Source organism: Dendrobium catenatum, unplaced genomic scaffold, assembly GCF_001605985.2.
Source record: "Dendrobium catenatum unplaced genomic scaffold, ASM160598v2 fragScaff_scaffold_1482, whole genome shotgun sequence".
Classification (NCBI taxonomy): Eukaryota; Viridiplantae; Streptophyta; class Magnoliopsida; order Asparagales; family Orchidaceae; genus Dendrobium; species Dendrobium catenatum.
The window spans coordinates 2,295,801-2,323,665 of record NW_021319944.1 but is presented as its reverse complement, the minus strand read 5'-3'; the positions used below and the strand labels follow the sequence as shown (position 1 = coordinate 2,323,665).

General features: G+C 36.8%; 1 protein-coding gene across 2 annotated transcripts in view; it reads left to right on the top strand.

Annotated features, from left to right (window-relative positions):
* Window positions 1-27,865, top strand: part of LOC110115779 (probable mitochondrial import inner membrane translocase subunit TIM21) — a 44,286-nt gene that overhangs the window by 15,381 nt on the left and 1,040 nt on the right. For both annotated transcript variants that reach the window (XM_020849143.1, XM_020849144.1), the window contains 4 exons: window positions 21,308-21,465; window positions 22,835-23,019; window positions 27,504-27,552; window positions 27,668-27,787. In XM_020849143.1, the coding sequence (XP_020704802.1) occupies window positions 21,308-21,465; window positions 22,835-23,019; window positions 27,504-27,552; window positions 27,668-27,787 (512 nt within the window). The remainder of the gene's footprint in view (window positions 1-21,307; window positions 21,466-22,834; window positions 23,020-27,503; window positions 27,553-27,667; window positions 27,788-27,865) is intronic.

Sequence of the window (27,865 nt, the reverse complement as noted above, 5' to 3'; positions counted from 1 at the left end):
CTCAGATTCGGAGAAGAGTCCCTCTCCCTAGCAAAGCCTCCTACCCGTTCTACATCAGTTTGGTATCAGAGCATGGACTCGGATCGACTTGAAATGACTTTAGACTGGTTGGTAGGTCAACTGGGCGCCGTTAGTCAACATCTCAAGGAGAATCATGCGGACTTAACCAACATCCACCATCAAACAATCGAACGATTCGATCACCTAGAGCGAGGTAGGACTAACCCACCGTTTTATGCAAAAGCCCCTTCATCAAAGGATAGAGAACGGGCACTAAAAGATAGAGAGATAGTGAATAGAGTGGACAAGTGGATGGAGGCCAATGAAGCCTTCAATTTCCCACTCACTGTGCAAATCAAAGAGAAATCTAAGGTGATCAAGTAAGAACGTGAAGAAGAAGATGAATTGGTTGATTCAATTACAACTCCTACAGAAGCAAAAGTTTCTTTTGATCCCGTTAAAACTCCTACAACGGAGAAGGTTGATGAAGTTCTGGAAGTGATATCCATAGAACTCAATATTGCTCCTATCGCTTGTGAAGCCATCTATGAGAGTAAACAAGTTCCTGCAGGCGAAAAGAAGTGCGACAATCTGGAAGGTGATCCCTTGACTATGGTTAAGGAACTTGGCGAGCTAAAGTGCAACAAGCAAATTGACCTTGTGGGCAACCGGGGTGGATTGAAAATCTTTGTAAATAACAGTCCGGAGTTGTACATGAGCAGTTGTGATGCTAACTCGACGGAGTCGAGTATTCTCCCACCTGGGGAGAATGATGCGGACATCGGCACGAAGATTTGGCGCATCTATCACAGGAGGCGTCGTAAATCGACGGCTCTAATTTAAATTGTCATTTATGAGTTATTTTATGAATTTTAGCTCTTATTTTATGTTATGTCCTGTTTTACCGCTATGTTACTTTATTTGAATGTTGTGGCCCAAGAGGCAAATTTGTAATTTTTGATTTTTCTCATGTTGTGGCCTATATATAGGGCCTTAAGCTATTATAATGATAATGAAGATTTGATATTAAAAATTGGTGTCCACACTTGTGTTCTTGTGAGAGAGCGTTTGTGAGATTCCTATGGAAATGAATCAGAGATTTCACCAGCCGTAGGAGGGGTCCGGGCTCGTGATTTGAAGCCCCTTGAAGAAGGGCAAAGCATCACCCGTCAGTGTTCGGCAGAGTCCGAGGCTCGCGGTTTTTATCTTCTATTTTGTCTTCTATCTCTTGTTTTTGTTTTGTTCCTTTTTATTTCCTCTTCCCCTTCCCCATTGCCAACCTTATTTTCCTCGTCCACCACACACCGCCGGCTCCCTAATCCGGTCCCCCACCTTTTCCTTCTCCACCCCACGGCATACTCCCCAAACTCGAACCCATGCCGCCGGCTCCACCTCATTAGCCGCCGGTCGAACCTTCCTCTCCACTCCCTTTTGGATTTCCTAATTTGGTTGGGTTAATTTAGGGATTAATTTGAATTTGAATTATTCAAATTCAAATTTCAAATTCTTTCCTAATTTGGTTCATCTATGTTAGGAAAGTACTTAATTTAAATCAATTTGAATTTTAAATTCAAATTGTATTTATTTCATTACTTTCCTAACTCATTAAACCAAATTATGAAGCCTTGAATACTCTCATTAAATCCCTTCCCCTCACCATGCCGCCGGCCCCCTTGGTGGTCCCCTCTCCTTTAATGTTTCATTAAGGGACTTGATTGCATGCTTTTAAATTTTGGGAAGAGTTTCAAAATTTCAAATTCAACTAATTTGAAATTTGAATTCTTTCCTAATCTATCATTCTATTTTTGGAAAGTTATTTTAAATTCAATCAAATCAATTTATGAAAGATTGGGATTTAAATCTACCTTTCCCTATTTACCTATCTCACGTTAGCAGGCATTAATGATTTGTTCTAATACCTTTTCCCATTACTGCTGCCGCCCCCTCTCCTTTGGGATTTAGAATAGGAAACCTCTTCTACAACCAAGTCAGCCCCTTGGAAATTTTTTCCAAAAAAGAAAATTTGAGATTTTCTTTTCCTTGGCCGAAAATTTCAAGGCCCCACTGCCATTAATGCTTTCCCAAATCCGATTTCTGTATGTCTGGAATTAATCCCGTGAGATTCAAAGCTCCAACCTTTAATTACTTCCTAATTCCCATCCCTGTTTAAGGAAGACAATTGCAATTTCCCTTAATCTCAGCCTAGCCGAGATTTCTTTTCACCCCTTGGCTCTAATTTATTTCCTAAATCTAGATAGTGGATTTAGGAAATAAGAGCCCAGTCCTTCTCAATCCCGTTGGCCATTTTTTTTTTCTGTCACCCGTCTCTCCCCTCCCTCTCATAACTCCTCTACTCCTTTACTTTCCTTTGCTGGAACTCCATAGCTCTTGCTGCAAGTCCTTCCTCCCCCACACAGAGTTGGGATTCCTTTTAGATTTCTGAAAGCAGAAAATCTAAAATATTTCAGAAATTGTTCTCAGATTCGGAGAAGAGTCCCTCTCCCTAGCAAAGCCTCCTACCCGTTCTACATCAAAACGACTTACAAACAAAGACTCTAACAAAACAACCTAAACTTGCTTACTTTGAGAAGAGGGATACAAGTGAGGTGGTCACTTGTGGAGAGACGAAAGAGATTAGATTCCGAAAAGAAGGGTAGAAAGAGCTCGCAAGATTTCCTAGAGGAGAAGAGAAGAAGAAGTGGACAAAGCTCGCAAGCTTTTCCAACTAAATCCGCAGGTTTACATTTCCAAAAATCAACCACATAACATATTCCTAACAACCCAAAATATCTACTATTTATAGACATGAGAGGAGAATACAAATAGCCACAAAACATTAATTTAAAAGCTAATTAAATAGGGAATATGAAAAGCCAATAGTCAATTCCAGGAAACAAAGCATCAAGCCACAGAAAAGCCCCCATACACTCACGGGAAACAGCCCAGCCAGGAACCGAAGAGGCAGCCGCAAGAACCAAGGAGCCAAGGCACGGAAATCCAAGAGCCAACCACGAGAACCAAAGGGATAACAAATGGGGAATGAACCTCAATTTATGAGCTAAAAAGGCTCTCTACTAGACATTAATGAGCTGATATCTAGTAGAGGAAAGCATTTATGAGCTTGAAACATAAGAAGAGGCTCATTAATGAGCTGTTTCAAGTAGAACTTACAAAATTTTCAACTCAACTTGTTTTGATCCATTCCTTGCCTACATCATCTCCATACGTTTGATCCCCCGCCTTCTTCTTCCTCAACCTGTTGCAAACCAACAAAACACCCTGCTCGACCTTCGTCTCCTCCTAGCAGCCCCAATTTCTTCCCTATTCGAACACCACCAAACCTCTGATCTCTCTTCTGTCTATGGGCCGACGTAGCCAACTCGAACCCCCAACTGACCTCCCAACCAACCTTCCTTTTCGAAGCCCAACCAGATGTAGATCCCGCCAGCTCCTTCCCTCTATTCGGTTGAAATCCACACACAAAGCTCCCAATCCATGATCTACCGATTGAACCGCCCACCTATAACCTCTACCAGACCACATAGCCCGTAATCATATCCCCAGCCGCTTGTAGACCCTATTCGACTGGCCTTGTTCTCCTATTCCCTCCTTGGGCCGAACTCCATAGACCATCCACGATTCATCAGCCTTTCGATTACACCTCTCTCGTCCATATCCCGTCGGTCTAGACCTATCAAATCGGCCTGCTGTGCCAAGTTTGACTGCCCAACTTTGTTCCCAATTCACAAATCCTCCAAGCCACTGCCACTTCTTCTATACTTGATCCCTCATCCACTGTCGAATCCCTATCCCTGTTTTGTGTAACCTGAACTACCTGTCAGCCCCAACCACAATAGCTCTTTCCTCTTCTCCCATTCCCCTTCATCCAACCACTCATTCGCCTCCTCCCTATCACCATTAATTGCTATTACTAATCATTAATATTAATATTATTATATTATTATTGTTATAACAAATTAAAGTGTTTAAAAAAAAGGAAAAAGAAGAAAATTTTTAAAAAAAGAAGAGAAGGAAAATTCCAAAAAAAAAGAGAAAAAATGTGTTTTGTGATCGTCATTGCCATCGACATCAACACCGCATTCGTTGTTTCACAGAACGTACAATGTTTTCAAACTAACCCTCCAAAAGTCCTATTTTCAACAATTGCGGCGCACCAGAAAACCAATTATGTATGCTTCTCTCTCGCGTGGTGGGAGGGAACTCGGTGCAGCATTTGTGGTGAGGAAGGCGAGCCTTGTGCATGCATTTTTTTAGCATGGCAGGGTTTCGGTGTCTGCGGGGAAGAAATTGCATTTTCAAACAGGTACCCCTGAAAACCTATGCACATCTTTCTTTGGTGTGGTAAGATCGAAGACTATAGACGCAGTTTTACTTGACATCGACCATGCACATCTTTCTCGATGTGGTGGGCAGGCTAAGACTCCCCACATTTCCCCAAAATAGGGAGACGCCGGGAGGCTACCAAAATTTTGACTGACAAGGGACCAAACTTAAATAATTAACATGGAACTAAACTTGCAAATCAAATCGAGGGAACAAAACTTAACTAAAATGACATTGAACTGAACTTTAGCAAAAGCAGGGAACTAGACCTTAAGCTTTAATATGCACAATCATATTAAAATGTAAATGCTAGCTAGTAAGTCGGATCATTCAAATGAGTATTAATGAATAAGCATAAGAGAACTAATGAACATGCTCTCAAATGCCTACTAGCGATAGACAATAAAAATTAAAGCGGCTTGTGACTTTCAACCTACTAATCTGCAAATAGGAGCAAATGACTTGAAAACACCACAAGGAAGGGATCTTTGATGAATGCACTAATCCATCAAAAAAATATCAAGTTCAAGTTGAGGTGTGGTCCTCTCACAATTAACACTAGCCGACTTGCAGAAAAATACAACGGTCTTCTATGAACATTGAAAAAATCAATTTGCAATGAATGTAGCAACTCACCTGCTAGCATGCATGAAGAGTTTAGTGATGAATGAAGCAACGCCCTGCAATCAACATAAAAATACAAGCAAACATATCGACCTTGCAAACAATGAGATTGAGAAAAAAATGTATAATTTGATTGCGAGTAGATGTACAAATTCCCTAAATGATACTGTAAGTTGAATACGAATGACGGTAGTTGATGTGTGATGTTCACCTAAGTCATGCAAGAAAATACAATAATCCCTACAAGCAACAACAATGTATACATTACAAGGATGTTCAGTCCTCTGTGAACATAGATATACACACAACATATCATATGCAGGCAAAGGCAAGTATGCAACATATTTGCAATACATACAAACACCCCTGAAGTTGTTGTGACAAGAGGCAGTGAATGAAACATCACCCTTACAGTCAACCACCGCTCAATGTCATGCAAATACACACTGATTTCCCCCGTAAGCGAGGGTAGTCGATATGCAACAAATGCAAGTACGTGTAAGTCATGATAGAAGACCCGTTATGTACACGAGATGCCATATACTATACAGAAGACCTTCATCAAATACTGACACTTATGAGTCGTTGTAGGAGACTCGTTATGTAGAGGACATGCTATCCACCAGCAAATACAAAAAGGTTGTGATAAATGCAAATACCTACAAATGACTGCATGAGATTCGTTAATGCACGACAGTCTACCTGCATAAAGTAACAAATGACCCATAACACAACGCTATGATTCATCTGTAAGCAAAAGAAGGGAATCGATAGTAAAAAATTGTGGGCCATTGGTAAGTTGAGGAAGTAAATTTATGGCGTCAGGCTGTCACACCAGATAAATTAGTTTACTTGCAAGCGATGGATAGGAAAAAAACCCTATTCTAATCGTTATTCGATCTCGCTTCTCTACTCTCGCGACCGCCTCTGCTCCACACGATTCCCTTCTACGTTTACTTTGTGCGACTGTGCTCCGCTCCACATGATCCCATTCTTCATCAGCATAGCATGACAATGCTACGCTCTCTCTACTGGAGACAAAGCTTTGATGCGACTGCTGCTCCATCGGGCATCGACTGATCTTGAGAGGAAAAACAACAAAATAAAACTCATTCAACTTCGAAGTGTTCAAGGTAATCTTGTTATTCTTCAATAGAGGTTTTCATCTTGCATTGTCTGCTTTATATTTATCCTATATCTACTGCACCGTTGCACAAGCCACAGCTTTTCCAGTATCGTCGCATAAAGCTATTCTAGTCATAGATGAAATTTGCTTTGATTTTCCAGTCATAGATGAAAATATGAAATCTTTTTTGACATTTGCTATGATTATTAGGTTGGGAAAGCATCAACTTGTTTCTAAGAAGTTCTAACATTTTCAACTTATTTTGTTTGCCTCTGTAGTCAGTTCTCTGAAGTTCTATCATTTTCAACTTATTTTGTTTGCCTTTGCAGTCAGTTCTCTGTTTTTAGCATAATATTTATAAATTTAATTTGCTTGGTTCATGAATAGACCATCAAATCACAGGAATTGCAAGCAGATTAATTTTTTATGATTTCAAGGCCAGCTTATACACTTTCTTAAGGTAATAATTGTCTCTGCTTTAATTGAGCTTGGTGAATGCAAAATAGACTAATTTTTTAAAAACAATTTTAAAACTGTCGATGCCAATTCCAATCATGCTTGAAAAAGGTTGAGGGAAATATTTTAAAATAAAATTTTGGGTCCCCTCTAGAAAAATTTTCTGGCTCTGCCACTGCTTGTAGAAGGCAAGATGAACTAAACTGCACTGCCAATGCGCAATGAACAGAAACAACGCTACGCCGCAGGATCCGGAACACTCGTACAAACGGACATAAGGTGTTTATAGGTTTCTAGAGCGTTGTCCACACTCAAATGACAATAATGCGCACAACGGATCAGTGTCAAACACTTAAAATGCCCTCCCACATGCATTGCAATATACTGAATATATCATTCTAGCGTACATTCAGCATTGCAAGATGGATTATGCTATAGTAACACATTGCATTTACATGCAAATATATTATACATACATGCATTACAATATGCAAAATATATTATGCTAGCATATCACCCAAAGTGCAAAATATGTCGTGCTGCGTCATTGTATTTCATTAATATGCAAAATGCATCATGCATATATATGTTCCAACATACAAAATGTACCATGCAGGTGTATGAAATAAACATGTCGTAACTGTTTGTAGTTAGAAATGAGTAGACATATTGCAGGCGTCCTCACTTAACATATAAATATACAAGATGCATATATATTACTATATACAAGATATATGTTGCAATTTGCTATAAATGTATATAACATTTATAAACTTGTACATAGTAAGTATAAGCCTTACACATAGCATGTATAAACTTGTACATAGTGTGTAAAATTATATATATATATATATATATATATATAGCATGTTATAGGCACATACGTGAAGTTTGAGGATGCTGCACGAGTCAAAAAATGAACCTAAGTTTAAGCCTGATCATTCTATGTGAATAAATAGGAGTCGACATGGCTCGAAACGTCAAGCAAATATATGACTATAGTGCCGACCAGGATATTTGTTTTATACGTTCATAAACCTTCAAGGTCTATAACAAGAAAGATTCACTAATAAAGGCATAAGGCTGACAACGAACTTGATCCTCTATCGGTAAGTTGACAGAGTCGACATTGTTCAACTAATAAAATGAAATTGCCCATAAGCACCCCGATGATGATCCTATTCGTAGAAAATTTCAATCAGAGGGGACCCTAAATACTCGAAAATATCTCCCAAATTCATATAAAAATTCTGAACAAAAAAATCATCAAAACATAAATATTTGAAATTGAAATTTAAGCACCTAAATAACTTAAAGCAAAATATCCATCCACCCTCCGCAATAGTTTGCCGGGTGGACTGTTGACATGTTTTTTGCATCGACTCAGTCCCGATCGAGCCAATTTGATCCCGATTGGGCTCGATTATGCTTGACCAACTCGATCGAGTGTCGTCATACCAAAATTGACCAAAATCTAGCCATAATTTAATTAAATTATGGTAAATTTCATCAAATTAAATCAACTTGGTCCAAATCGAACCCAATTGAGCCTTATCGAGCATTGTCGAAACAAATTCAATGCAATTCAACATTGTTCATGTTTGATTTCATGAAATTGACTTCATCGGACCTAATCAGATCTGAATCGACTCAAATTGATCAAATTTGGGTTCAATTCAGGCTCAATTTGGTGTGAAACTTGTAGGAGTTACTTAAGAAATTAAAATGGTTAATTGATCAAAACGTGCCAATATAGGATTATTGCTTGTAATAAAGATAGATTTTGGAATTCAAAATCTTTAACTCGCTTAGGCAAAGAAGTGCTATTGAGATTAGCCAAACAATTCAATCAAAAATTCAAATACAATGGTAAATGTTTTATGCTCATAACAAAAACCCAACACTTAATAACGAAAAGTTCACCTTGAGCAACTTCTCACTCTTTCACTCTTAGGCTTTAGCAGAGAAAGACAAACCATACAAGGAATGAGATTACCACTAGGAAGATGGCGTTGAAGACCTTCGTTGATGGAGAAGTAGCTGGCGGTGGAGGAGGCGGTGGGTGATCGATGATTATCCAACGACCCGATTGAAGATGCTCTTCAATCGATAATGTTAGTTGGTATAAGATGCGGTCGATGTATCCTTTAACAGTCTTGTCGTTTCCAAAGAAGACGTCAAAGAACGGGGATTCGAGAATATCCGTCCTCCCTTGCTCGTCAAAGACAAATCCGTGGTCGACCTCAAGGTCAGCCATCCACCATTGGTAGGAGGGAGGAAAGAACTTGTTTCCTTATCTTAGCTTCAAATAACATGAGAGTTTGAGGTCTTCCAAGGGAGAGGAGGCAAGTGGAGAGGGGCGGCCAAGGGAAGAGAAAGGAGGGGCAGCTTGGTTGAGGGGAATTAGGTTAGGTTAGAGGAGGGGAGATGAAGTTTTAGTAAATCTGAAATTAATTCAGATTTAAGTGGGTTTGGAGGGAATTAAATTTGAAATTTTGATTTCAAATTCAAAGAGGGTAAGGCCCAAAGAGGAAAACACAAGGAGGAAGTCCAATAAAGGGTGGCCGGCGGCATTAAGTGGGGAAGGAGGATTGTGGGGAGGAATTTAAGTGTTTCTAAAATAATTCATGGGAATTATGAAATGCATTAAGAAATCCAATCTAATTTGAATTTCAAATAGGATTGATTTTATACAATTTCCTAGTTAGGATTTGCAAATAAGGAAAGTATTTGAAATTTGAATTTCAAATTTTAAATTTCAAATAAAATTAATTTCTTTCCTTTCCTCCTTGAGTTAATTTAGGAGGGGAATTATGATGAGTGGAATCATCATAATGGAATGGGGCAAGAGGGGAGGTCGGCGGTATCAAGAGAGGAGGGGTATGAGGAGGATTTCAAGAAGTTTCCAAACAAGGTTTGCCAAATAGGAAAGATAATAAATGACCATCTCTAATTTAAATTTAGATCGGATTGAAATTTAAAACTTTCCTTATTTAGAGTTTTGTAAATTAGGAAAGTTTTTTAATTTCAAATAATTGAGAACCTTCCTATCTTGCTTGATTCAACCTAGGGAGCCATGGTGATGTTTGGAGTCATCATCACGGTGGGGAGCCATGTGAGGGGTGGCGGCAATGGGGAAGGGGTGGCTAGGCTTCGGATTGGGTGGGCTTGGGTGGCGGGTGGGATTGAAGTGGTGGAACTAGGGGAGGAATTGGGTGGAAGGGGTTAAGCAACCAGTGGTGGAGGGGCAAGAAGGGGCCAGCGGGTGGAGTGGGGGAAGGAAGAAGAGAAAAACACAAATAAAATAGAAATAAACTAATCTCGAGCCGTGGACCCTTCCAACGACTGGTGGGTATTGCGCTTGCTCACCTTGAGCTCTCTCTCTCTCTTCTCTCTAGTGCTCACACAAGAAGAAGAAGAATCACAAGAAAATTTTCATTAATCAATCATCATCCCCTTACAACAAATAAGACCACAATATATAGGTCTTCAACACGAAAACAAGAAATGTATGCAATTGCCTTCCGGGATACGATAACAAGACACTTACCCATAGGGGTAAATTCGGAAAACAACAAAACTACATAAATCATAACATAAAGAAATGCATCAAAAGTAAAGGCGTTGAATCGTAGCCGTCGATTTACGATTTCGTCGTCGGTACACATGTCTGAATCTCTGAACGATGTCTTCATCATAATTCTACCCCAATTGATCCAAACAGGTTAAATTTAGTTCTTGGAATTTTGTAATCTTTTTCCCATATCAGGAACTTAAATCAAATGGATGGAATTCAAAAAAATCGTTGTTTACCCTTCACTTCCCTTTGATTTGAGCGGCTACATCAGGGATATCGAACAAAAGATCGTCTTGAGCAGAGGGGGATCTCTTGTTTAGAGTATAGAGAAGGTGGGAGAGAGAGGGGAGATTGATTCGGTACATCTTCTTTTGTGCAAGTTGAGTGGAAAGATTAACAAGCGACTAATCGCTCCATCACGTAAAATCACTAAAATTTGAGATGTTTGTTCGTGTTTCGAATGCATCAACATAGAAGAAAGTTCTCAAGCTACAACTCAATTGATTGCATGCACCTCTCTTTCAAAGCTTAGATCATGACAAAAGTGACTTATGAATACAAAGTGTGTGTACGTGTTGAAGCTTGTAAACTTCTATGGAATTTTGCAAATGTTTGGAGGTGAATTTAATCAATTTGGAAGACACCTTGTTTTGTGAGATTTCTCATTGTCTAAGGTCTATGTTGAAATTTCCACATATAGGGCTTAATTGATTAAGTTCATATACGATATCTTGGAAAAGTACTAGATTATTACATGTTTGAAGATTTGCAAAATCACTAATATGTTTATCAAATTTGCAAATACTTGTAAAGCTCATAGATTGTACTCCGCTACATCTTAAAATTGGTAAACACATTTAATGCAATTCGCAAGTTGGGAAATTAAGGGTAATGATAAACAATTGAGGCATTTGAACATCTCCAAAAGAATAATGAACCTGATCATACATACTCCTAGGTTTCTTCTAGATCATATCAAAATTGATCTTTAGGATATTCCTAGAAGCCTTCAATCATCCAATCATGTCAAAATTGATTGAAACTTTCTCTAAAGCCTTAGATGTGCTTTCCTCCCTTAACATGAGTCAAAATCATGTTTCCTAAATCTCTTGCTAGGATTATTAAACCTCCAAATTTCTTAATCATAACAAAATTGGTTTAGAAATCTTCCCAAAGCATTAGGAAATCAACATTTTCCCCTCTCCAAAAGAATCCAAAGCATTCATACAAACGTTAGGAAATTTTCTTTCCTATACAACTCTCCTTCATATATGATGTTTGGAGCATCCTCAAAGCTTCAAATGTTGGATTATATGAATTTTGGCTCTACATTAGGAGCTACCACCAACCATCCTCCCCCTTCATGTATGATGGTTTCGAATCTTCCAAAATTTCATAATATCATTACATGAAGACTTTGGAGTTTAGAGCAAATTCTAAGCTTGCTCTTTCATTTTTTAAGACAAATCAACAAGCAACCATTTCTTCTCCTCATGTATGACAATTTGAAACCTCCAAAAGTTCCAAATAAAATCATGACATGAGTCATTAGGTCTTAGAGCCAAATTCTATCTCATCTACCACCTCGTTTGTTGAAACACAAAATCAACAAACAATTATCTTTCCCTTTTATACATGATATTTGGAGAGTTTTCAAGGCTTCAAAATTTTCATTTCTTTACTCCTAGTATGCCTTAGGAATTACCACCTATCCTCCATGTGTTTTGTATTATGGATTTTTCTGAACAAAATCCTAAATATATCATGTTGCAAGCTTTGGAAACTTAGAACCAAACTCTAAGCTTCCCTTTCCCGTTTTGTTGGAGCACAAAATCAACAAATAATCTCTTTGCTCTTTGCTTTCAAAGCTCACATAGACATTCTCAAATCACCTCTAAAGAGTCCAAAGAAAGCATGAGAAAATCCTAGGGCCAAAAACCTATATCCCATTTAGCCTGTTTGTTGACAAAAATTCAATAAATAACCATCATTCTTTCTCTCTTGCATGATGATTTGAAGTCCTCCAAGACTTCAAAGCATGTAATCATATGAATCCTTTGAACATTAGACCAAATCTCATTTGCTTAGGCATAAATTAGGCAAATGAACATCTCCCTTTGAACACCAAATATTTAAGGATATTCATGAAATTGAAAACCATAAGTTGCATTTTCTCTTCTCTTTCCTACAATTCAAAAATTGTAGAGAAATCCCTCTCTTTCTACAACCCAAAAGTTGTAGGAAACTGATACGCTGTCGGCCCAGGAGGGGCCGGCTGGACCGGTCCAGCAGGACCGGTCCTGTGCTACTCACGCCGAAACAAAACAAAAGGGGGGGGCGGGATTCCCTAGTGGGCCCAGTGGGTTGTAATTGCAATTAGGAGGGAATTTTTGAATTTGGGGGGCTGTTTTAGGAAGTGTTTGATTGTCCTTTATGAGGAATTTGTTTAATTAGGAGTTTTGGGGGGATTAGCTCCTCATCTTGAGTTTGAATCTAATTTGAGATCTAGGGTTTTGTGTTCTTGGGCTCTAGGCTACGGCTAGAGATTTGGAGAGTTTTTCCTTCCTCTCGAATTGAAGGAAAGTTGTATCTTGCAAGTGCTTTTCATCCGTTATCGAAATAAAAGTGTTTGCAGTGTTTTTCCTACATTTTTCTCCTACGTTCCCTCTCAGATTTTCGTGCAGTTGGCTGTTTTTCTGCTGTGGACAGCAGTTTTCCTTTGGATCCTCTTGGTTTTGGTGTGAAACACTTGGAAATCCAAGTGTTTCCTATCAGAAACTCTCACATTCACTTGGCTCGTGTTAAGTGAATCAAACCTACACCAAATCATCTATTTGTTGAACCAAAATCAATAAATAATTCTACTTAAGCATATGAATCAAAAGTCGTATCTCCAATTTATTCTTCAAACCCTAGTTGGAAGGGTAAATTCCTCTCTTAGGACACCCCAAAGGTCTAAATAATTTCTATTGATTTGCAGCCTCAAAGATACAAATCTCCCCTCACTTCTATGGGTTCAAAATAGCCTAGAAAATTTCTATTCTTAGGCCAAAAGCTATAGGTTTCCTCTCTTTCTTTCATAACTTCCAAGTTGTAGGAGATCTCTTCTCTTCTTAGCTTTAAAAGCTAAGGAGAATCTCTAACATTTAGCCTAAAAGCTATACATTGGATTCCTACATCCTTTCCTCTTTAGCTCGAAAAGCTAAGGAGGATCTTCCAACACTTAGCTCAAAAGCTATATGTTGGACATCTTCTTCCCTTCCTTTAGCTGCAAAACTAAAGAGAGTGACGCCGGAGCTGAGCCGCTTATTCATCATAACTTCAGGCTAGTTTTATTTCATTTGGTAGCTTATATGGCTACATAGGATTAGTACTCTCTTGTTTTGAGTATATAAATAGGTAGCATTTACTTGTAATAGAGATTAGGTTGAGATGAATAATATTTGAGTAGTTTTTACTCTGTTTTTGGGTTTTTGTATCTTGAAGGATTTCATGTGGTGATTCCCTCCCAAGGAGTTCTTGGGTTATACATGGGTTGCGAGTTCCTACAGCTCTCGCATTTGTATCGTCGCCCGGTCCACCGCCCCCCCCCCCCCCCCCCCCTCGGCGTCAGAGAGCTCCTTCATACCTTAGCCCCAAAGTTTTAGGTCTATTTTCTTCTCCTCCAACCTCAAAGTTGTGTGAGATTTCCCTCCCCTAGATCCAAAAGCTAAGGGGAATGTCTCATTTCTTTAGCCTCAAAGCCATAGGTTTCATCTCAGTTCCCCCAACCTTTAAGTTCTAATTTTTTTTTCTCTCTATAGCTCCTTAAGTTAAGGATAGTCCTCCAACATCCAGCCTAAAAGCTAATGTTGGACATCTCTCCTTTAGATCCAAACTCTAAGTGAAACACCTCTCATAGTGTGACATGCCACACAAGCATCACACTTAGGTGCATCATCCTCTAGGCATGCAAAGATTAAGATTTTTTTTTTGCTCTTGTGTTTGATAATGTGGTGTGGTGAATATTATATTGTCTATGTTGTGGGCACATGCCCATAAGTGATTAGTATACACACACACACATGCTTTTCTTGTAGGTGGACATGTCAAAAATGGGGGCATAATAAATAATAAAGTGCTTGCATGACAGGTGCTGCTTAAACCCCTTAAGAGATGTGGCTAATAGGAAAGAAACAGGGGCTTAGCACTTCAAATTCTAAGTAAATTCTTATGATGTTTTTGTTATATAAGTTGCTTTCTATATTTTGTTTTGCAGTTTTTAATCTTTTCCTTTTCAAATGTAAATGATTAGACTTATGTTGTATTTAAACTTGTTGGGTTCAATTGAAGGAGAAAGAACCAAGAGGATGTATATATTAAAAGTGAAGCTCAACATCTACCTGAAAACCAAAACTTAAAGACCTCTACGAGTAGAGTCTGTAATAATTTAACTGGGTTGTATAATCGCATGCAACTTAGTTGTCAAATTTGATTGTAATAACGAAGACATTATTTACAGTTCTATTTTGTCTGATTTATTAATTTAAGCATGTGTTGATTTGTTTACCTGACTGCACAATAAAAAAATATACTTTTTACTAGGTTTCTTCTCTTATTTTCCTTAGTGGTGGTCTCAATATGTTAATGCGGGTGGGCTTTGGGACAAAATTAATTTTTCTTCCCATTAAAATGTAAGCAATCTAAAATCAACATTAGGCTCCATGATTTTCAAATATAAGAAAATGCATGGCTTCCTTGAATGAGGTAAGTTTTCGAAAGAATTTAAAATGATCATGTAGTGCCCAGTGAGTTTCATGTAGAAAAACCTTCACTTGAGGATCATATAACTAAAAAAATCTACATATATGAGTCAGCATTTCTGCATACCCATATGGTTAGGCATCTTGGCCTAAAAGCTAAGCTGTAAGCCTTATCTTCTAAACAAAATAGCCCCCCTATTCTTTATATGCATTGAGACTGGATATTATGATTTTAAAAGCGGCTATGTGTGTTAGTTGGTAGTCTTTTTCAAGCAGGGCAATAAATTTAGAGGTCAGTCTGTCTATACCTCATGTAGAGTGTAGTTTGTAAGTCTCTTGTACTCCGTTAAATTTAAATTTGAGGCACTACCACTCAGTAGTCATCATCTTAATTTTAAGATCTAAGACAGTTGTTGATTTCAATCATATTATAAGCCTTCACATTTCAAGCATTTTCTCCAACATGTGTTATTGGAATATAAGCCATAACATTCAAAATTAAAATGGTCAACTTAAACAAAAAATTATATTCTAAAATATAAAGCCTAACATAGGATAGTCCGAGCAACTATGAGATTTCTTAAAATCAAGTTCCCCTACTTCACTCCTTTGACACTCATTCTAAAATCTGATTTAAAGTTGATCCTCTCATTCTTGAAATTTCTTAATACCAAAAAATCTTTAAATAAAAATTTCATTAAATTCGAAGGGAAAACCTTTAGTCAATATTTTGATGATTTAAAAAAAAAGAAAACCACTAGTTTAATCAAAAAAAATTTCAAGTACTAAATGTTTTAGATATTCTTAACCATAAGGCTTTTGCCCTTGGGCATCTGTATTCCAGAATAAAATAAATCCATTCAATCAAATATTGAATGGGAGAAAATCTCTGTTAAAAATTAAAATTGTTAATTTTGTCATTGAGTCCATAAGAAAATGATATTTTTAACCTTCGGGGTAATATATCATTTTCTATGTCGTACTCGATCACAAAATATGCAGTCCGTTGAGGATGACAAAATTTCTCCAACATATACGAATTTAAAAATCACTTCAGCTTACAAAGAGTGAATGTTTAGTTGAGAATATTATTAGGATTCATTTTCAACTGTCTCTTGCCAATAAAGATGTGGCACGTATCCTCTAACTGGTTGTTTCGTCGTCAAATGACACCACATGTAAATAGTTATGATATGGATCTTCTAACCTTGTTGTTTTGCCGCCAAATGACACCATTAAATTATGGTCATGGTCAGAGCTGTATGTTCCCCAACGTTATTAAATTCTTGAGCAATGAATCAATAAGATATGATCAATCAGACATAAAGCCTTATGTTAGCTAAAGTGAATTCAAATATGTCCCTTTAGGCAAATATTCATCCGAGGTCTACAATGTACCCTTGGATGAAGCAACTCATGTTTGTCGATATGGATCCTTTTGTCAGGTTGGGTCGACTACCTCTTTTGACTAAGTAGACTAGGGATCATGATGACACAGGACTACAAAACCATGGGATCTTGATCGGGTTCATCATTATTCCCCTTACCATCCGCTTTAAGTGCAAGGTAGTGAATTTCCAATTTCAAATTTTAAATTTCAAATACCTAAATCCTGCTGCTACTATACGCCTAATACCCTGTGTCTGTTTAACGACTTTCCTTAATCTAAAGTTCTCTTTCACTATCAGGAGGGTTATTTAACTATAGGGGTTGCGTCTATAGGAAACCTGAACTCAGATCATAAAGTCCTTGCAAAATAAGGGTGAAATATCTGCCTTATGAAAATTTACCTTGGAACTTAAACATTAAAAAGTCTTCTCGACGACATGTAAAAGAAAGAAAGGAGCCTAAGAGAGGCTGGGGCGTGAATTTTCGGAGCCCACAATGACAATGTAAGAGTATTTAAACATTCTTTTGTAGAATTAAAATATGAATAAAAAAGAACAATGACTTATCATATCTATTTCATTTTTATGTAATGCATCCGCATAGGAGTACCATTTAAGGTACTTCAATATAAATAACCCTTTTTCACTTATACAAGTTTCCTTAGGGTTGTTTGATAGCATCATAAGAGGGTGAACTCCATCAGTCAACTTGCACATGCAAATATTTTTATATAAATCATTTCTTCTATATTCTCCATATCATTCAATATCTTTATATTGAAAATATTATATAAAATAGGATAAGGAACTAATGCATAACAAGAATTATTTTCATTCATTTCAACATGACCTATCGTATTAATAATAAACTTAAATTATAAGTAAATTTGTACTAATAACCAGTTGAATGAATATTAATAAAAATTGATGCATTTGATTTAGAAGAGGCAAAAGTATTACTTTAAATTAGAAATATGAGTACCCATCTCAACCTCAAGTGGCTTGCCTTTGCTCTTTTGCCCTTAATTTTGCCTCTTTTAGATGAATGCCTATAACCATTCATATAAAATGTCCATATTAATAATTTTTATTTCAATTATATTTATTTCTCTTTAGTAGATTTTAACCTCATTACTTACTAATATCATCTTTAGAATTTAAGTAATCTTCACCCCCTTATTCAAATGCTTGGCCCTTTTTTGAGTTTATGACTCCCTATGCTTAACTTGCCATTATGCTATTAAACTTTCATCCTTATTTTTAATCTATATATAAAATAACTTTTCAATATTATTTTGAAGGCTAAAAAGATGCCTTGTGAGTGGAGGAATGTGTTGATTCATATTTTTAAGAATAAAGGCGATGCACAAGGCTATGTCAATTATATAGGAATTAAGTTAATGTGTCATGCATGCATAGTTATTGAGTATATGTTACGATGTGATACTAATGTTTCCAAAATTAATTTGGATTCCTGACGGGTAGGTCTCTTATAGAAGTTATACATTTATTGCAAGGTTTGATGGAGAAGTATAGAGAGAATAAAGAGGATCTACATATGGTATTTATTGATTTTGAGAAAGCATATGATAATGTTTCTAGAGAAGTCCTCTGGACACATAAAACAATGGCGTTTCGATGACCCGATTTGGGAGAGTTGATGTATTGGATTTGACCTGTTTTAAGAAAGGTAGAGGGAGACCTAAAAGGACTTGGTTAGATAATATTATAAATGACATTTTTTTATTAAATGTAAATGAAAATCTAACTTTTAACATGATACAATGCAGAAAAAGGATTTATGTGCCGTGCCCCATGTAGTGGAATAAAGGCTTGATGTTGTTGTTGTATAGATTTAAATCCAAAATTTACCCCGGAACTTAGCTCGTTAAAACTCCCTCGCCGAAATAAGAAAAGCGAGTGGAGGCCGGGGCCGAATTTTCGGAGCCCACATTTGTTTACATTAGTTCATATACTAAACCCTAAACCCTAAACCCTAAACCCTTAAACCCTAAACCCTAAACCCTAAACCTAAACCCGAATCTTGTGTAGTGTTTACTTAAATAGATAAGTAGTAATTAATATGAAGAAACATCTCAATTAATCATTAATTAGTAATTTATAAAACTAGCTAGTATAATTTTTATTTAATTAAATTAAAGTGCTAATAGTATCAATTTATTTGATTTATTATATTTTAATTATCTATCCATATTCTTGTATTAAGGTAAAATGAGAGAGAAGCGAGATTTATATTATGTAGGATTGAAGTTGCCATTTTTTTGGTTAGGAGGATCTCGCTACCAAATAGCCCCTCAACTTAGTCGCACGTCACTAGATAATTTTATGTTTACGTTGTTTATGTATTGCTTTTAGCTTCTATTGAATGAGCTGATGGCTCACGTGGGGGTGCTGTGGGGAAATGCGCAAATAGATAAAAAATTGTTAAATTTAATTATATTTTTAAGCTCAAACATCAATAAACTTGACTTGGGCTCTTCTAGAATTATACTAAACAAGCTTCTCATTTCAAGCTTGATAATCACCAAATGAGCTGAGCTCACTTCAAAGTTTAACAAGCATGAATGTAAATGAATTGGGCTCTAATATTATTACAAAGGCTTGAATTGAGCTCAAGCCAAGCTTGAACAGGTTTTAGGTAAATGACCTTGGGCTCAAATACCCTACGACTCGACTCGACTCGGCTCAATTTGTTTGCAATCCTAGTCACACTCTCCACCATAACATCTTCCATTTTATTGCTACACAAGCATAAAACAGTCATTACTTATAAATCAATTAAAAAGAATGTTGATTTAAAATATGTAATAATTTCTTCGGTTCATTAAAAAACACTATATTCTCCTGCAACAGACACGAAGTACTCTTTGGTTTAGTGGATTTTATAACTATTCTAGAATTATTTTTGAACAGAGATATTAGACTTTCCAAAGTATCACTTCTGAATCATTTTATGGCAACTGACCCAAAATGATATGCACTACATTCATTTGCTAAACATCACACTAAATCTAATCACTACATGTAGTAAGTTGGATTGCCTTGTATTGTGGATATAGTTCGAGAGTTAAATTCATGCGATCAATAGCTGATTCAACTCAACATTCATACTAACATCATCTTTAATAAACTTGCTGAGTTTATTCTCATGCTTAAAATAAAATTAAAATTATTCAGTCTCAGTTTTTTAGCTGAAACTTCTTAGAAAGTAAAACCTTACGAAGAAGTAGGGAGGGAGGAACAGGGTGAAGTCCTATTGAAAGAAATTTATCTAGTATTTGGAAAGATTTTAAGGTCATGTCTGATGGTTAGGATTTAAATATGCGAGAAGACTAATTTTCTTGAAAAATAGTAAAACATTTGTTAAAACAGATTGTTGCATTGGAAAATCTCCAATGGAGAGGTGAGCGTGCCATTGTTTATAATTAGATCACTAATCCATCAATTATTTAATAGATAAAGTCTCTTTCCATTCTCCCTCCTATTCCCTGCCAAACTGTTTTAGCTTCCTCCACTCTTTCTGAAAGATCAATTGCATATCTTGAGATACAGTTATTCGTCATGCTTCATATTGCACCAAAGGAATGTGGTTGGCCTTGATAAAGTTTTGACTGTTGTTGATCCCTGAATTTTGCGGCAATATCACAATCGCTTCTATGCGATTACGCTTATTGCATAATTGTAAGTTTGTGTGATTAGTGAAAGCTTTCAAAGAGGAACACAACGAGGTTATATTTGTTTACAAAATATATTTATTTTACTTGTGAAATTACTAATTAATGGAAGTTCATATATATATATATATAATTTATTACTAATGTTATTGTTTTTAAAATAAAGACCAATTAACTACTAATTATGATGATTTAAAAGTAAACATGTTAGCAATTGGTTGATTACCTTGTTTAATCCTGTATGTATTATTGCTAAAAACCCTACAATTAGTCTCTCAATAAGCATTTTGTCAGTATTTATAACTAACAACATAATTATTAGAATAATTTCGATTTAATACCCCTTAATAATTGCTTGATTATTCTTAGAATCTTCTTTGATCACAGCACCCCTTAGATTAAAGTTAAATTGTGCTGATTATAGAAATTGATTATCAAGCAGATTAGTAGCCTAACTTTACGATATTATTGATTAATAGATTAATAGACTTAAGGAATTCAGATTTATTGAATTCTTAAGAATTATGTGTTTAGCTGGTTGACGAATTAATTAAACGCACCCAAAGTTCATATATAAACAGTATTCATTGCATTCCAACAGTAGTTTGTACATTTAATTAACGTTTCAATCTGCCCGTACGTGTTAAGCATTTGCCGTTATCAGCCTAACCCGGATTGAAGTTATACTGAGAAGATTTCATGAAACTATATCTGATATGCATTGAAGTTGCAACATTTTGAACCTCTCCAATGTTTAATTTTGTCTCATATCTTGTTGCATCATTTAAAGGGTTCTCTGCATTTTTCATGGTAGTAACATAGTTTTTCTGAGTTAAGGTTATATGTTTTGTGATGCTAGATCAACCTCTTACAACTGTCTTTTCTATAATGTTTTAACTTGTCCCTAAATCAAGAACTATTTCCTATCCAAGCTAAGCTTTAAGGTCCGTGCATAACTGCATATCATGCCATTCTGAAACATCTTGTATCAAATTTTTTTGATCGATGAAGTTTTTATTATGCTCTATGCAGCTCTTCACGTTACTAATTTGTCAACCCTTGTTCAAAGAAATTATGGGCTTGTAAATTACCTGATCGTTACATTTTGGAATTTCTTTTTTCTTTAATTATTATTATGGTTTTGTCTCATTTAACTGACAAATATTTGTAAATGCTGAAAAACTGTACTTGTATTATTTCAAGGAGAAGAAGCTAAATTATACTTTGAAAAAAGAGAAATCATATGCCATGTTGGTTTTCTATTTCTTTTCAGGCACAATTTTAACAACTGTCTGATGGAATTTTAAGGCAGTTTTCCCTAAATTTTTGGTGTTTTGATTGTAATCCTGCGGCAGGTAGCTCAGTACCGTTTGCTGAACTCTTTAGCCGGTATATAAGCTCAATCCCTTCAAAGCAGCTGAATATAAACGATACCAAGCACTGCATGCTTCCTAGTTTTACCAGACCACTTTCATCAAATTACTCTTCACAATCATCACAGCAGGCAAAAGAGGTTTGAAGCTTAAGCCACAATCATTACTCTATTATTTCATTGCAAATAATTGCAATATATGACGTTTGTTTTGCTTCAATTGTATAACCTGCTGAAATCTAATGTTGTTCATATGCAAAAGGACATTAACAATTTGTTGCTTCACTTTTTAAACTGGCAATTTAATATAGCGAACTCTCCCACCAAACTTTCGGTGAACATTCTAATGCTTTCCCTACATGCTCACATATTTTCGCAAATCAAAATGGCTCAAATGTTTCCACACCTCATTTAATTCTTTAAATTACTTTTAGTTAATGGAGTTAGTGGTTCAATTAATTAGATAGAAGAATTTTGTACAGTTAATAGCACTGGTGTGAGTTCCTTGAGATAAGTATGATTGGTTAAAACTCTAACTTATTGTTTATCACGAAAGAAAAATCTCTGATGGGCATCTTTTGTATGAAAGCATCTTTGTGTTTTGGTTTTATTTTACTTGATTGCTGTTGGTGTCCATCTAAGCCTGCTGCCTAGTTGTTTTATTGGTAAAAATATTATTGATAATTAAGTTGAGCATGATAGAAATGAGAATATTAAGATGTGTAAAAAATATGAAATATAGGTTAATGAATGATTACATTAAATGAATAGTTGGAGTGGCATCTAATGAAGATTCGATTATGAAAAATAGACTTAGGTGATTTGAACATTTACAGGTAGATAATGAGCACATTAGATAATAAAATAAAATTAGTGTTGGAAGATTATGTCAGACAAAAGGGAAAACCTAAGATAGAAGTAGTTTAAAATAATTTGTAAATTGGAGGTTTAGCTCTTCAAGTGGAATGAATGAAAGATGATGATTCATGAATCAGACCTGAAATTTTTGGGATAAGGCCAATGGTGATGATGATGATGGTGAGCCCTATTGGTTCATCAAAGTTTGCGGCTTGTTTTCTTTATTGAGGGAAACATTTGTTTGCTGGCTGAAACACTTTGAAACCTACGTCCATTAATTAAAGTGGATTTATTCAGTCAAACGCATATAATTACGTTCTAAGCATTTGCTAAAGCATTTTTATGAAGTTTATTAGTCTGCTCTGACTTAAGTAGGGCTGAGTTAGAAATGCCAAGAATATATTCACACCAATTATAGTGGAAATTGAGCGAATTATTTTCAAATTGAATTGATTGTAATTTTTCAAATGCTTCTGTTTGTTTTTAAATTTCATGTCATCTCTCTGTTTTGTGCTGCTAGCTGCTTTTGATATAGCGTTCGATTCTGAGCAATAACTTAGAGCACTTAAAGGAGCTCTAAAAACTAGCGACAAGCTTTATAGATCTAATGCGCAGAGTGTCCTACCGAATATTCATTCTGTGTTTGCACCAGGAATCAAGGAAAGATATCTCTACAATTGAAGATCCATTTGATGATGCTCCCACGTATAATATTCCAGAGAAACCAGTGACGTTTGTCGAGGGTGCTTCATATGGTGTCATAATACTTGCAGGCCTTGGAGTTGCCGCCTTAGCTGCTTATGCTGTATTTAAGGAGCTAATCTTTGAGCCAAAAGAGTAAGTTCCTTTGACATTTTTCTTGCTAAGAAATTATTATCTTATAAAGTGAATTATTTTAGGATGTTACCGATGCAGGACTAAAATGTTTATTTATTTATTTATTTATTTTTTATTTTTAAATGGATGAGTTAAGAATTGCACGATTTCTTGAATAAGCAAGTAAGATTAAAACTGTTAGCAATCAAAACGACAATAGAAAACAAAAGAGGGGTGCCTACGTTTAGGCTGAGCCACATACCATGTACTTGGAGAATCAAAACAAGTTAGAAATTCAATAACATGCAAGGTAAATAGCTTTCAACAAAATCCCTATTCTAACAATTAGATTAGAAGTAGAGAAAGTGCACTCAATCCTACGTTTACTAAGCTTTGACAATGGTGAAACAAAATCCTACGTTTACTAAGCTTTGACAATGGCGAAACAAAATCCTACGTTTACTGAGCTTAGGCATAAGGAGAAACTCAGCTCCTTGGGATTCGTCATCACCTACAAGATTAGGGGATTAGAAAGGTAATTGAAGAGGGGGAGAAGTTCACCTTAGTCAAAGTCCAGAAATAAGTAGTCGAGATGTTGAAGAAGTTTGTCGTAGGAGAGGCCGTATTCTGTTTCTGGGTCAGCCATCCATTCGAGAAGTCGCTGTTTTGACATTGGGAAGTGCTGGACGGTAAGGAGAAGCTTCCCCGATGGTGCTACGGTGAAAGGAGCCGACGGGAACTATTGGACAGCAAGCTGTCCCCTCAAGGCAACTGTTTGTGAACCTTCAGGTTGAAGGAAAACCAAGTGGCAGATGCAGGAACTTCTGGCAGCAAGCTTGGGGAGCAGGAAATATAAACCGGATGGAATTTAGGAGGAAATTGGAGACGTAAAACTCAGCAAATCTGCCAGGGAGGCGGCGGCTTATAGGGGGAGGAGGGACTTTAATGTGGTAATTAATGCTTAAATTAATAAATCAAGATTGGAAAGAAATATCCCATCCTCTCTTAATTTAAAGTTTAAATAAGATTTTATTTAATAGGTTTCCTAAAATAAGATTTATAAATTAAGTAATTATTTTAAATTCAAATTGATTTGAATTTAATCAATAATGAGTTACCAAATTTATGAATTCTAATTTAGGAAAGAATTGATAGCAAGTGGGGATGGAGGGAGAGGCCTAGGGGCGGCCGACGATGGGGATTGGCCGTGGATGGGTTTGCGGGTTAGGTGTAGGCGATGGGTGGAGGTGGGGTTTTAAATGGTCGGCATTAAGGGTTTGGGAATAGGAAAGTAGTGCCGGCGGTGGTGGTTCGACTAGTGAATCCGGCGGCTGGGAGGAAAAGGAGAAGGAAAGAAAGAAAATACAAGAACGATAAACAAACCATGAACCCGACCGTCTCCAAGGTTGGTGGGTGATGATCCGTTTTCCCTCTCTTAGGGATTCATCTCTCAAACTCTCACAAGAACTCTGCGAAGAAGAAATCTTAATCAATCATTCATTAACTTTTGAAGAGCAACATGAGGGCTATAAATAGCCTCGTACAAAAGGACTCAAAATAAAAAAGATGACAATGCCCTTAGGGCTTACATATGACCTCCCTTTAAATATGAGGTAAAAACAGACAAACATAACTAATAATAAAAGACTAATAACATAATAAGACAAATACATGAAATAACTCAAAATACATCGACGAAATCGTGGTCATATATCGTTGGCGACGCCTCTGATATACGATTCATGCGCTGATGTCCCCATCAGTTACACTTCAATATGCTAGTTTCCTCAACTTTATATACATTGAAGAGAGTACGAAGCCTTATCCATGTAAGATGTATAGTTTTTGTGTAATGGAGGCAGATTAAACACCACTGTTGGTTTACCTCGACTCTTTTTACATAAGCACACTTAGTTTTATCATCTATGTTATATAAATATGAGTATTGGGCAATAAAAAAGTCATTAATATTCAAATTAAGCTTGACAGAAATGTCAATGGCTAGATAGATATGCGGCAATCTTTAAGAGGCTATATTGAAAAATGATTATGTTAAGAGGTATAATGGGAGGTGGCATCGATTGAATTTAAAAATAAGTTCATTTTAAACATAATTATTTAATATGAGTGTGTTAGACCGGTCCTATAGGAGGCGGGCAGGTTCCACCTAGGGGTGCAAACGAGTCGAGTCGAGCTCGAGCCAGGGGTTGTTCGAGTCGAGTTCGGCTGCCAAATACCGAGCTCGAGCTCGAGTTCGAGCTCAAAATATGAGCTCGAGCTCGACTCGTCTCACAAACGAGTCGAGTCGAGCGGCTCGTCGAGCTCTTGTCGCGATCCACTCTAGTTCTCGCGGCAAAGCCCGCACACGCTCCTGCGGCCTCGTCGAGCAAGCCCACAACCTATGGCACTCTACCGTCAGATGGAGGAGGACGTCGAGCCTGACCGCTTCACCTTCCCTCGCGTCATCAAAGCCTGCGCCAACCTCGGATCGGTCCCTCATTGCGAGTCCGTACACAGTCGCCTCGTCCGCTCCAGTTTCGCTACCGACCCTTTCGCGCTCAACGCACTCCTCGACATGTACGCCAAATACGGCGACATCGCCCGTGCCCGTCGTATCTTCGATCAGATCCCTGACCACGATCCCATCGCCTGGAACTCCATGCTTAACGGTTACATTCGTCATGGCTTGTTTCCTGAAGCCACTGAAACCTGCAGAAGAATGCTAGTGGCTGGGTTCAAGCCAGATACTGTGACCGTTAGCCGTCTCCTCGTTTCTCGCCGGTTGTGCTTCTGCGAAGTCAGCTCCCGCGGCGAAGTCCCCACCCACTGCGAAGTCCCCTCCCGCGGCGAATTCCGCTCCCGCTCTCGTGTTCGTGCTAATCGACGAGCTATCGAGTCGAGCAGCCCTGTGTTCGAGCTCGAGCTCGATTAGCCGTCGAGCTCGAACTCGTGTTCGAGCTCGACTCGCGAGCTCGATAAGCTCGGCTCGTCGAGCCCGTTAACGAGTCGAGCCCGAGCCGGCTTGACTCGGTTACACCCCTAGTTCCACCTCAAACATCCTCCCCCCTTTTGGGGTGGGTTTCAACAACAGTTAGAGAGAAATTAAGAGAGATTAGGAGGTAAACTTCAAAAGAAGGCTTGTTTTGGGATTTGCATTTTTTTTGTATGTTTTAACTAGGTTATTTTCCTAGGGTTAGGGCTATGTATGTGTTTGCTGAAATTAAAATTCCTAGGAGGTTTGGGCTCTAGCTGGCGGCTAGAGATTTGGGAGAGACGGATCTTCCTTTCCAATTGAAGATCCATTGTATCCTATTCATTTTCTTCCATATATCAACAATTAAAAATGTGTTCTCCTAGTTTTCCACATCATTCTTCTCAATTACTGTTTGAACTTTGCTGAAATTCAATTTTAGCCAAGGTTTTCTTCTATTTCTACTGAAGTTTATATATATTTTAGTCAACGAATTCTTGTTATCGTCTTATTAATGGTACAATGAAATTGTAGTCCTCAGTATTTAGGTATTATGTTTGCTTTTCACCCCGCGAGTCATTTTATCCTTTATTCTTTCATGATTGATTGAATACCCGGCTCCTTGGATGGTTGGACCCTTTTGTGCAAGTTTTCATAGGTGCAATTGCTATTTTTTTTCTTGAAGCATTATCTTTGGTGAAATCCACATTTAATGATTCATCACTTTTTAATAAAATTGTCAAATGAAACCATTTCAAACAATTAAAAAACCTTTTAAATCAAAGTAACTTAAACCTTTTAAATCAAAGTAAATTAAAAAACCTTTTAAATCAAACCCAAGTAAATTTTAAAACCCAATTTCTTAAGATTTGTGTTAAATCGAAAACCAATCTAAATCAAACCAGATATCTTGATTTGGTTTGGTCTAGTTTGCCATAATAGCGGTTATGTTTTGATTTTAGTTTTAGTTTGATTTGATTTTAAATACTAAGAATTTTTAGAACAATCCGTGTGCCTAGGTGGGACAAGGCTAAGGAGAATGATATGTTTGGGTTATTGGGCTCCAAAAAGCAGATCAAGATCATAGATTATTTATCTAGTTGATTAAATCTTAGGTAGGGATCAACCTTATCAAATTTCAGGATTGACGGCAAAAGAATTCAAAATCAATATTAAAAAAAATTCAAAATCAATATTAAAAAAACATAAAACGTCTGATTAAACATTTACTGTTTTCTATATCTTGTTTCTCAATTTGTTTGAAAGTTTCTGTATGTTTAACCTTTTAACTTAGAATTAAGTTAATGGTTTTGATCTCCAGAAAACCTTTTTTTTTTATCCTTTTAATTTTGGCATTCATTTTTTATATACGCTTGACGCTGATACAAAACACTATGAAATAGGAGTTTCTTTATGTAGTTTTAACATTATAGATCAGGATCAATTGATTTTCATTTTGCATTCCACAGCCAAAATTCAATGCGATGAAATATGCAGGAAACACTCTCACAATCAGCTAGATCTTACTCTGCAGGTACAAGATTTTTGGCAAGGCGCTTGACAGGGTTCAAAATGATAGCCAAGTTAGTTCAGTAGACTCTTCTTACTTCTTTGCTGCATGCAGCTCATCTTTCGCACCCTCTAAAACTTTTAACATCTTTCTCAGAACAAAATTGTCATATTTAACGGCATTTTCAGGTTAAAGTGAGGATTGGCTCCCCGGTGACTGGCTATGGCCAGGAAAGTAGAAATCGTGCTGCTCGTCAAAGGATTTCTAATAGGGTTTGGAAAGATGAAGATGGTGTTGAACATGTTGAGGTAAATATACTATTTTACTTTTTATATGGATTTCATTTCAGCAATTGCCAGATCCTTCTTTTGGTTTCTTGGAGCTAT